The 12745-nt window shown below is 38.9% G+C and overlaps 1 protein-coding gene across 1 annotated transcript in view; it reads right to left on the reverse strand.

The window, feature by feature from the left end:
* LOC135075398 (uncharacterized) overlaps positions 1-12745 on the reverse strand; it is a 116205-nt gene that overhangs the window by 88846 nt on the left and 14614 nt on the right. The window contains exon 2 of the mRNA XM_063969843.1: positions 5873-6086. Within this exon, the coding sequence (XP_063825913.1) occupies positions 5873-6086 (214 nt within the window). The remainder of the gene's footprint in view (positions 1-5872; positions 6087-12745) is intronic.

Raw genomic sequence — 12745 nt, forward strand, 5'->3', positions numbered from 1 at the left:
TGCAGACGTCATAAATCACGGATTTCTTGGTCGAGCATGTGACGTTTATGTTGAATCAGTGACGCAACGGAAGCATTATAAGTATTTCACGCAACGGAGTTACAGATTTAGAATAAACGGTTTACGCACGAAGCAATCAAGGGAAAACCTTGACTTTGTGGAACGCCCTATAAACCTAGAATGGCGTGGGCAAAACGTGCACTCATTATATTGGTCGAAAGGGGCTTATCCTACTCGTATCAAGAATATTATGAGGTAAAGATCAAATTGGTCAATTTCATTTTATGGTCGCATTAACTCCTGTGGAAGCTTGTCCATCTCTAAACGTTCAACTACAACTTACTATTTTAAGCTTTCGCGATATAAATACTTTATTAAACTTTGTCGATGGTGGAATTTCAGCTATAATAACTATGATGCCCTGGAGGTTTTGTAAGAAGCTCAAATCTTATCTATTCGCGCGTCTAGACTCTAGTCGCTATCAGTTGAACCAACAATAATGAATTTACATATAATCTAATACAGATATCATATCACCTTTCTCGCGACTTTCACAATAACGTGTATCTCGATGTCAGGCCAAGGTCACGGGCATGCGCAAGGTCAAGGTATTTGTTGACTGTTTGACCCGCATTGTTTTAAATGCCACAAGTCCAGGGCCGGATCGTGAATTTGTGGGGCCCTGGGCTGAAACTTCTTATGACGTTGTCACGTAAAAATATCGTCCGTAAAGTTAAACCGACTTTACAGACAACTATATTTTTTTTTCTTCAAATTATGGCCTACTTTTTAGCGGGATCTGGGGGCCCCTTGTAACCCCGGGGCCCTGGGCTGCAGCCCAATCAGCTCATAGGTAGATCCGGCCCTGCACAAGTCATGTGTTTTTCAATCGTTTTAGGACAGAGTTTTCAATGAGATGGAATAACTTTGTGTCTTTTCCACCATTTTACTAATCAGTGCCTCATGCCTGCGAGGATGAGGCGGTCTTTTCATCATCATCTTATCATGAAATCAAATCAAGTTTATATCTAATCCGCTATTATTTGATACTGCCAGATGACTTAATATTCCGTAGGCAGTCTCTTCGATTCAGTCGGGAACATCACCGGCAGTAAACAACCACGACTGATCCATATTTATACCGGGCGTAGGCTCACATTAGACGTTAGACGTCACAATTTTGTTTCCGTTGTTGTATCAATTTATTAGATAATCTGTTGCTATGAGCTATGAACCTGAGGTTTATTTAATTTATTTGGGTCTTTTTACTTAACGACACTCAAGAACAGTCAAGAATAGGTACAAGAATAGGATTTTTTTTCCGTATCATGCGATTCATCATCATCATCATCATTTCAGCCATAGGACGTCCACTGCTGAACATAGACCTCCCCCAATGCTTTCCATGTTGATCGATTGGTAGCAGCCTGCGTCCAGCGCTTCCCTACTACCTTTACGATGTCGTCATCATGCGATAGTCAGAAGATAATGAGCAGATTTTTTCTGTGACTAAAAGCGATGAGAGCAGAAGCCCCACTGGGACTCCCTCCATGATTAATTCTGGCTCTCCGTGCCCAGAATGTGCATGTGAATAGGATTTAAAATTCTATTCCGTCTAAATATTAAATTACAACCAATCACAGATTCAAAACTGGATTTGAGTTTAAACCTACTGTTTTAAGTGTCGTCTTTCCGAAATACGAGACTTGTTAGGTAATTTCGGAAAGGATATACTCCATTATGAGTACTGTGTGCCAAAAATTGAAGGTTTTGGCAAACCCAATTACGCAGCAAAAGCGCACTGCAGGCAACACTGTAGAGCCGCCCAGTATAATTTAATACAGTGTTGCTAACTGGCAACGAGTCCTAAGGTCGACTAAGCCCGGCATACAGTCTGCAGTCCACCTTTATTATGCCTATTTGAATGCATCTAACAAAACGTATGCAACTAACGCGTTTATTCACACCGTGAATCACGAGCGCTCATGTGTCCATACAACACCATAAGAACTCGATGCCTGCACCACTCATGCAGTATTTGCAGTGAATATCTGGGGGCACGGCAGTGCCCCCACCAAGTCGAGCAAAAAAGCGGCACGGCCGTACCATCCTTTTCTCGAAGCAATTCAGGCCATTTTCGACTGCCTGTAACTTCGTTGTGGATAAAACTAGAAGGCTGAATTTTCATTAGCTATGCAGGCATTGTAAAGACACGGTATATTTAAAATTTCATTCAATTTGAACCAGTAGTTTAAGAATTATAACGGGTCAAAGTTACTTAATTTTGTCACTCACTGACTCACTGACTCACCGATCATCAAAACTCTAAGGCACTTCTAGCAGACCTAGAAGCTTCAAATTTGGAATATAAGTAGTGTTTGGTGTATGAATCAAGGAAAAACTAAAATATTTGGGGGCACGGTAGTGCAACCGCCAAGTCGAGTAAAATTTTTCAATTTCGGTCCAGTTTTCTAGATACATAACTGCTGTCTACAAAATACAAAAAGAAATGAGATTTGGGGGCACGGTAGTGCAACCGCCAAGTCGAGTAAAATTTTTCAATTTCGGTCCAGTTTTCTAGATACATAACTGCTGTCTACAAAATACAAAAAGAAATGAGATCCCATCAAAAACAATACTTGTCAAAAAAACCAAGTCTCGCAACTCAGTTGTTCTACGGTAAAAAGTTGTGAGATCCATGTAATACCAAGTCCAGGCCAGGAAATCTTTAACGTTTTACATAAATATATTGACTTGGCCATCGCATGAAAACACGTGTAAATTAAATTATTTAGTGCGATGGCCAAGTCAATAATTTATGTAAAACGTTAAAGATTTCCTGGCCTGGACTTGGTATTACATGGATCTCACAACTTTTTACCGTAGAACAACTGAGTTGCGAGATTTGGTTTTTTTGACAAGTATTGTTTTTGATGGGATTAAGTGTTTCTTGAAAGCTGGTCAAATAAACGTGTGTGTAACTAAATATTTTGACTAACAAGATTAAGGCTCGGTTGCACCATCTTACTTTAACTTTAACAAACGTCAAAAGTCTGTCAAACTCCATACAAAAAACACCGGATATCGCCAAAGTTACGTTTACGGTGAAAGTTAGGTGGTGCAACTCAGTCTAAGCATCAAGCAAGATGCACTTTTACACACAAAGGAAATGCTTTTTTCGTTGTAGAGTTTAACTTAATATATAAGGTGTTATTTTTTGTACTGATCATACTTTACCAACGCATCTAATAAAATCATACAAATACAACCCGTGTTTTTAAAAAAAAATTCAGGCTAGTTTTTGTTTTTACTTTTCCTAACAAAAAAAAGATATTATTTTTACAACCATCCTGTCTTCACTCACTGCCTCTCTCTCTTTCTTTACTCATTTCATTCATACGAGTACGAACAATGGCCGCGCGCATTCATTCAACGTTCACACACATAAAGGTTAGATTACACTAAACCTACGTTACCAAAAATTATCACTCGTGAGTATGTACGATGTTACGTCATGTTAATAGGTACTACGCGCTGGGAGAAACAAAATCTAGCTACATAAGTAGGTAAATAAGTGTATTTTCATTAGTGTAATAGCGGGGGACTTTTCCAACGAACCGAGGCGAATCATCCGCGTTAAACTAGAAATTTAAAAAAGGATAGAAATTGGAATTCAATATCTACGGTTTCGTAATGCCTACGCAATTTATTTAGAGACGTAATAAAAAATTGATAGGTACATACCTATTACTACTTCGCTTCGCTTCAGTGGAAATGCACCCTAATATTGAATATGAATATGTGTTGTAAATAAAACTCACTGATAAATTTTCCTGGTTTTAATTCCTAAATTATGATTTGCCATCACACTTTAGATTCATTGATTTTACTTATTCACACATTTACCTATTTTGAATGTTGTTATTTAAAGTTCCTAGGTTATTATTACACTAATCACAATACATTTTGAACGTCAAGCCTTTGTTGAATGTTCACGTAAACACTGTCTTGCACTGTCTAATCTAGCCACGATCGAATTGAGGTAATGCTTTCGGGCTGCACACTTGCTTGCTGTTCACTAGACACCACGTCGGATGTTGTATTCACAATTCGCGCACTAACTTTTTTACGGAAAAAGTCCCTTTCGCGTAAACAAGCACTCATCTGTCCAAATCACACTGTAGGTATGTACCTAGGTAGACTTCCGCAATAACCATCGATAGAACTAGGTCGCGGTCGTGGCCCTCTGGCAACAACTCCTTGATAAGGCATTCCGTATTTCTACGCAAAAGCCGCCGTCTGCGGCGCTCGCATCTGGGTACCGCCAGCACTGTGCCGGTGATTGAAATTGAAATCCAGAACTTCGTCCTCGAAGCGCACGGAATCTCGTCAAGTCAGGATACGGCTGCGCTCCCTGAAGCGCTGCGCGGCTCCAAACAAGCAAGGTATGAAGGTTTTCGACTCGTCAATGTTTCTCGTCGGCCAGTTAGTGTGCCCGAAACATAATTTCACCTGCGTTTTGTTATTGATCAAGCGCGGCATTGTAATAAACCACACATACACTGCAATACGTTTGGGCGCATTGGACGGACTGGGACGATTATTTATGTTGTTGCACTTGTTGCGCTCCCGCATGCCGATCGGCGGCTCGGCGCGGGCTGTGGGCGCGGAGCGACTGGCAGCGATATCAATATGGCCGACTCACGCGGCGCGGCACGTGGCAGTGGTCGTTGCCCTCGGCCGGCTACTACGATAGTGCGTACAAACGAATACTCACCGCGCTCAAAGGATGATTTATTTTTTATTTTTTTCGAAACATTCTTTGTCGTTTTACTCGAAAACTAGCCTGAATTTTTTTTTAAAAACACTTGGGTTGTATTTGTATGATTTTATTAGATGCGTTGGTAAAGTATGATCAGTACAAAAAATAACACCTTATATTCACTAACGTGACATACCTACTGGTGGTCTAAGTACTGAATTCCAGTAACAGAAACGGCTGTGCCCCTCCTACAGGGCCCCATTTAGGGTTAGTGACTAACTGGAGTTGAGTGTAATTTGATTATTTTATTATCTCCTCTCAGGTCATTCTATCACACGTTTATATGTCCATTTATTATGATGCTCACTTCTGATTTGCGAATACGGCAACCTCTTATGATCGTTAGTGACATGTGCAGGCAGGCATTTCCGAGTTCAACGTTATTGAATTTTTAAGACCCTTTTTTGTTCTCGCCACCCATGCGAATATTTGGTTGGAAAATCATATAAGATTAACATGAGCAATCAGGCCATAATAAATTTTGACTTCATCCAACAATCCATATTAATTTGTGTATGACGCACACAAGTTCGAGGCGATATTAGATGCCTACTGCATGAGCAACTTTGCATTCGTAATTCTATCGTTGAATGTAAACGTCTTTTGGCACTGGTGGTAGCAAGTGGACTGAAAATTTGTACTTTGTTGGCGCAAATAAATAGTAATGACGCAAGGCAGTAAACTTGCGACTGCAGAAATGTGACCACTCCTGAAGCCCTTCTGTGGCCTGTACGGCTGAGCCCCGTAACTCTTGTCAAAGGGCCTCGAGGATACCTTCATATTTTTGTGGGATGCCCAATATACTTTTGGCAGGTAGAGTTCCACATAAAGGTCGTAGCACATTTATCAAACCGGAAAGGGAGCGTAATTATACCATCTCTAGCGATTGACAGCGCGCGAAGGCGATGACAGCTCGCAATAGGCGATACGGTCTTGTTCCCTTTTTGAGTTGATATTCTGCTATGACCTTAACGTAGTAGCCAAGCGCACTTTGTATGTAGATTGCCTTCTGCTCCATCTATTTTGTGGTGTTACTGAGCTAGCACTGACCCGTCCTCCTTCATGACGGACTCGTCGCCGCAGTCGCACGCGCCGCCCGCCTGCGACAGGAACATGTTGAAGTCGTGCGTGGAGTGGTCGCCGCGGTGGAAGCACTCGCGGCATATGGACATGCACGGCGAGATGCCGCACGTCCGGCACCTGTAGGCAACCACGCGTGGTATCCAGACGAGGCCGCATTTGTCGTGTTTGTCGTAGCTCCTCACTGTGGGCAAAGAGAGTAAAATTACAATAAGGTTCTTCCCAACCTTTGAACTGAGGTAAATTACGCCTTAAAACTGGGTAAACTAATAAAGAGAGATCTTAGAGAACTAGTAAGGAGAAGACAGTGAGTTAAAAAGAACAAGTAGACAGTAATCTACCTGTTGCTTAATCTCGTTGAAACGTCACTTAAGAATTCACAAAACAACATAAAAGGTCAAACCAAAATCTACGTAGAAATGATGAAGCTCGAGTAGAATACAATACATTCAAGCCCGTGATTGACCTAAAATATTGAAGCGACGCGTGTCACATTAAAGCACAGATTATTTCTACGTAAACATTGTAGTATTCATAAGCAATCGACGTTTAGTAAACAATACACAACCTTTAGATAAATAATCAATAACGTGTGAACGAAGATAATGTAGAAGAATTAACTCTTGGTACATTGAGCAAAGTTCAGGACAAAATAAAAATAGGAGCTCAAAACACTCTCGTATTTAAAAAAACACTGATGTGTGTTCGTGTAAGGGACACATACGGAAGAAGACCATTCACCATTCCTTTTCCGTGGGATAAATATAGAAGCAGAGCAGGACGTCGATTTAAACGTCGTGGAGGCGAATTACCATCCATCGAAGAAAATTAAAGAAAGAATTCAATTACTCGATTATACAATCACTCACTGACACAACCAAACGATCTTAGGAAATACAGAACCAAAATAATTATTGATGATCACAGTGGAAAACGTAACAAGTAATGAATTTTTGCCATTAAAATAATCATTAATAAAAGCGAATGAATGAACCACGTTCAGCAAAGATGTCATCGACATACACAGACACAGATTAAGCCTGTTTTACGATTCAGGATCTAAAACCGACTCGAATGCGAACGAAATGGCAAGACGCAAATTTTATTAGAAGTGGTCGGACTGGATCAATAAAAAGACAGAAGCTCAGAAAGTGATTAGGAGAGTTAATTAGTTTGGGTCTAGCCATCTTTGAACTTAAGTGACCTACGTATCATGAAAACTAAATCATATTTACTGTAGACGAAGGATTCCTTATCACCCTACACCTGGTAGATTTATTACAACAGTTAATAAAATAGTTTTGAACAAAAAGGGTGCTTATTTTTACGACTGAGTATTAATATCCGATGACAAAACCATTTTATTGTATTACCAGCATATCCCCGCGGCTTTTCGGTCTGCTGCCTATAGCCTACTTATGTTCCTCAAAGATACTGGTCTGTAGCGTTCTAATATTGAAAAGAGGTCTGAAATCCAGTAGTTTTGATTTCATTCGTTAAAACATACAATTTTTCTTCTTTATAACATTAGTATGATTGTATGCATTTACTTTTACGTGGGATCCTTAAGACGGTGTTGGTGTCCGATACGATACGATACGATACGATAGTGCCGACCCAGCCAGGACGAGGCCTGTCCCGGTCAAACCGGTATACCAGGGGGCACGATTTTAAGGAAAGACACGCTCTGGGATGGGAAAGGACGGCCGACTAGCCGCTGCGTCTTTTAAACCGCGACCGGTCGACCACAACCAAGTAGATATGCATCCTGAGCCTGGTCTAGGAAAATAGGTAAAGACGGGTTATCGTTGATAGGACTGAGCGTTGATGCGATGAGATGGGCGGTCTGGCCTTTGATGAGATGGCTTTGATTGTTCTTGGTTCATATACTGCTGCTAGACTAGCCTCGTTGTTCTCTTGATGTCTGCGGTACTACGTTTTTGTCGTCTCTGTATCTTCCAGATTAATTATTTCTTCTACTTCTTTTCTTAGTGTCGTTGGAAGGACTAAACGCGTGGTGCGATGAGATGGGCGGTCTAGCCTTTGGTGTAGGAGGTGGCTTGTTTATTCTTTGTTCTCGTACTACTGCTGGACTAGCTTCATTGTTCTCCCAATTGTATCGTCTTATTTTCTGCCTGTATATTCCTCCAGGTAAAACATTTCTTGTATTTCTTTTCTTTAGCTTAATCTGGCTTTTAGTGAGACGGCTTGGTTATTCTTAGTTCTTGTACTGCTACAAGACTAGCTTCATTGTTCTTCCGATTTTATGCTTCTTTTCTTGGTATCGGTGGTGAGACTGAGCGTTGATGCAATGCGATGGGCGGTCTGGCTTTTGGTGAGGCGGCTTGGTTTTTCTTAGTTCTACTGCTACAAGACTATCTTCATTGTTTTTTCAATTTTATGCTACTTTTCTTGATATCGTTGGTAGGACTGAGCGTTTCTGTGATGAGACGGGCGGTCTGGCCTTTGGTGAGATGTCTTGGTTCTTGTACTGCTGCTAGGCTATCTTCATTTTTCTCCTGAGGTCTGTGTTAGGTAGGTACCTACTGAGTTTTTGACGTCTTCTTTGTTTACATGTTCCGTATCAGATATTCCTTATGCTTCATTTCTTTGTGTCATAATTGAGTTCACTCTTTTCTATTTCTTGGATAGTAGATGTTTAAATTTTAGTTCCATTTATCCACAACTTCTGAAAAACTTGACTCTTTTGGGTTTTTATTACTACGGCGATAACTGTGGTTTTGGGTTTTTGTCGTCTTCTTTGTTGTCTGTTTTCCCTGAGTCGAATACTTCTTATTATTATTTTTTTTGTCTTGGGCTAAATAAAACTTCTCTCTTCGACTATTTGAATTGTTTGCACTTTTGACTATTCCGTCGATATATGCGGTTCTGGGTTTTTGTCGTCTTTTTCGCTGTCTTTTGACATTATTTTTCCATATCTAGTGTTTCTTGTGCTGCTTTTCTTATTTGTTTTAAGGTGGGTTAATTTAGTCTTCTCTCTTTCGTTTCTTGGATTGTGCTTGATGCGGTAAGCGGACGGCGGGCCACTAAAAACGGCATTTTTAGGAGCGCGTTCATATTTTCCTACCATTAAACGGTTCGTCTTGGTGTAATCTAATATGATTTCTTTTTAGTTCAATGATCTTTATGCAGGGTGATTGTTACATTGGGTTTCTTCCATCGATTCCATTAGGTTTTTATTTCTTCACTGTTTCGTGGATTTTTTTTCGGTGAATATTTTTAATTTCTTTTAGTACTTAAATTATTTTCCGATGTCTTCTTCAAGATATCCGTGATATTGTCCTCTCAAGACAAAAGACATTGCTAACTGCCTCGTTGGATTAGGTTTTTATGCTCTGGGTGAAAGTATGTATTCTCATTGAAAAAAATCTTATTAGAATCAAATTTTCTGGTTGAAATCCATTTTCCGACAAGGTTGCAGCAGAGCTTGTTGAGCTGTATGTGTACACTGTAGGTTAAATTGCTTGCGATCTGAAGTTTCTTATTGGAATACGTAGTTTCTGCAATCGATTTGAATATTTTGTGGTTCCTATAGGATTTCGTTATTAAATGGTCAATGGCATGGTTTTGGTTCCAGTTTTTGAGTTTTCTTGCGATTAAATGAGTTTTTTAGGCGGAGTATCTCTCTTCTGTCTATGATAAAGACCCTTTGCAAAATTCCTTGACTTCTCAGTGCATTTAAGTCTCTTAAAACTGTGGTATGTTCGGTTACTCTTTCAATTTTCCGATTCCGGTAAGCTGATGTTCTATCTGATAGTGTTTATTTACGCATGTGTAAATATGGCAGTAAATCCTGATTCTTTTAGGCTCTAGATTTCTTAGATGATTTTCCAGGTACCTGGTCTGCTCTTTGATTGGTGATTAACTTGTTTCATCCACTAGGATTTCTCTCGTTAAAATGTACAAGATCTTGTCTGGTCGCTTTTTGATCAAGTCTGGGATACATAGGTTCATTGATTTGGTAAGCTCTTTCTCAAAGTCGATATTTTCCATCGCCAGGTAGTTTTAAAGTGTACTTCATTTTTTAGCTGTAGAAAGGGGCTTATAACTAGAGGGTTAGTGAATTATGACTATGTTAATTGTATTTTGTACTGTCAAAGCGTCAAGTCTTTTGTTTTTAATCTGCTTTCAACAAAATGTTAGTCAGGCCACCCCTTTTTTTGTATGAGTTGTACTTTTGAATGGTTTACGACATGCAGATGTGACTATTAGTTTTTTTTTTGCAAAGAAAAGGATCTCTGTTGTTCCAAAATTTTTTTTTTTGTGTATTTCCTGGCAAATGTGTTTAAAGTGTCCATCTACTAATGGTAGTGCAATAGTGAAGTTAAATTTTATTGCTTTTGGAAACTTTTTATGGCGACCAGATGTTGACCTTTCTTGGTACGCGCTTTGAAATTTTGTGCAATAGATGTCTTTTATAGAATGTGTTTGGTGAAAGTTTTGTAGGGATCTTTCTTTGTTATCAATTATTATTTATACCTACTATAATGACATGCAAGAAGTAGAATACATGTAGACATGTAGAGTACATGAAGAATCTGTATGTATTAAAATTATTAATAAAAAAGTAAAGTTTATGGACCAAAAGTTAGAGCTATTCATTTGACAAACTACGATCTATGACATATTTTTAAATGATAATACTAGATCATAATTATGCGTTTGCTTTGGTGCTTTTGGCAAGATAATTGACACCAAATATTTAGAAAGAAAGAAAGATAAGGAAAGATCTCACCGGGTTTCGTCGGATTAGTTTCCTAGGCTTTTAGCTTAGGTGCTGTGCTGGTCACTGTGTACTCGAAGCTTTTTTTTCATTTACAGTTTTTTCTCACTCAAAAATACCACTAATTTTTACACAGCTGACTATGTTAATAGTTAATCGCAACTATGATTTCGGGTAATTGTCACTGTTAGAACATTTGGGTTTCACCGTCGCGTCGGCGTCAAGCGCCATTGTACTTTGTAAGTGCCTTTTAGGGTCGGACAGTCTGGAGCGCACGTGTTGCGCACGTCCACTCCCGAAGGCTGCCCAAAACGAACCCCTTAAGACGGTGTTGGTGTCCGGTCGAGATATTAAAATCACATTAGAACATCTATGGCATGGAGTCTAATCGTGGGGTAATGTAACACAAATTGCGTATGCGCAGCGCGTTATTATTTACTTTTATTGGCTAGTACACTTAAGGTTATGTGATACTTATGTTTATAAATGTGCCCCCTGGGTGAATGTGTCTTTACAAAGTAGGAAAGTTAATGCAATATTTCGCTTCTTTCAGTGTTAGAGTCGTGTGTAAGAAAAAGAACACCAATTTCAACAAAAGCACAAAACAAAAAGAAATCCTATTGTTCAGTGAAATGTTACAAAAAGAAAGGATTGATTACAAAGTAGGTACACTTACAAAACTGCTATTAACAATCTTATTAAACAATACATAACCGAAAACATGTTGCTAAATCTGACATGCTGCATATGTACGGAAGTCATACAAAACCGAAATCGTGCCACTTTCAAATTAAATGAAATCGACAAGTTGAATAAAATATACTTTCATATTGATGGTAAATAACAAATTTTTTAATCATCTCATTAGTTGTGTTGCCAGGTCATGGGTGTCAAAGTTCGGGACGGAAAAAACCTTTGTTCCTTGAAGTTTGTACCTTGTAACTACCTGTTTACATAATTAAGTAACTTTAGTTAATTTTATCTGGGTCAAAATTTGAAGACCATGGAGACTATTTGGATATTTACCGATGGACATAAATATGTGATCACCAGATCACCTAAAAAGCAGGACATCTCATGAGAATCAGTGAGTCACTGAAGAACAAAGCTGATAACAAATCAATTTTGAAAGTTTTGCAAGATTAGCGTATTGGATTTTGGTACCAATCAATACCAATAATGAGGGACAAGTGGATTGACCTTCACAGGTTATTTGCTGGGCTTAGATCGTTGGCTTTCGTCCAAAAGCCTTCTCACATTTTCACAGATTTACTCCAAACGATAACTCGGCTGAGTGGAGATTAGTAAACCTATGAGACGAGAGATGACGTAATCAAATCAATTGTTATTACGACGATAGAAAATGTAGATATTTTACTAGTAACACCTGTGCTTGAAGTTGGCACGGAAAGATAAAAAACAAAGCATAATCATAAATAAGTTGAATATTTACATTAATATCGGTGATATACATATACTTAAGTTACTGTAAATAAGCCTCTAACGTCACTCATTTCCAAAGTCAATAAACTGTTATTCTCAACTCAATTGTGATGTCGAAAGCAACAAATAGGTAAATGAGTTTTACAAATATTATTCTGACTTCTCAGTCGAATTTGAGGAAATAATATACAGTAAGTAATTGACCTGTTAATACTAACATTTAGATGTACATATTATGACGCATACGCAGCAATTTGCAGCACGCGCATACACGATGTACCCATATTATAGCCTTTAATATAAAAATCCGATAGTAATTACTATTTACTACAAGTATTAAGGAACGTCGCATTACTACTGCTAATGAGTAGACGAGCTTGTAATGTATAATTAAGGACATTTGTTTAGCCACGAGCTGTGATGATGCCAAATATTTGACGTGCCATGAGTTCCTCGCACACAGTCGATGGAAGATGTAAAATAATAACTGTCCCTCGTTTTTGAACTTAATTGATAATAACAGTATACAACTTTTATCGTTCGTATACCTCATTCGACAGCGTTGGCCATGGCCTACTGTAAACCAGGGTGATGATCTACGTCACACAGGTCATGGATCATGTTGAACGAGGCCCTTTATAATATTTTGCAAAATA

The sequence above is a fragment of the Ostrinia nubilalis genome, chromosome 10 (assembly GCF_963855985.1).
Source record: "Ostrinia nubilalis chromosome 10, ilOstNubi1.1, whole genome shotgun sequence".
Taxonomy (NCBI): domain Eukaryota; kingdom Metazoa; phylum Arthropoda; class Insecta; order Lepidoptera; family Crambidae; genus Ostrinia; species Ostrinia nubilalis.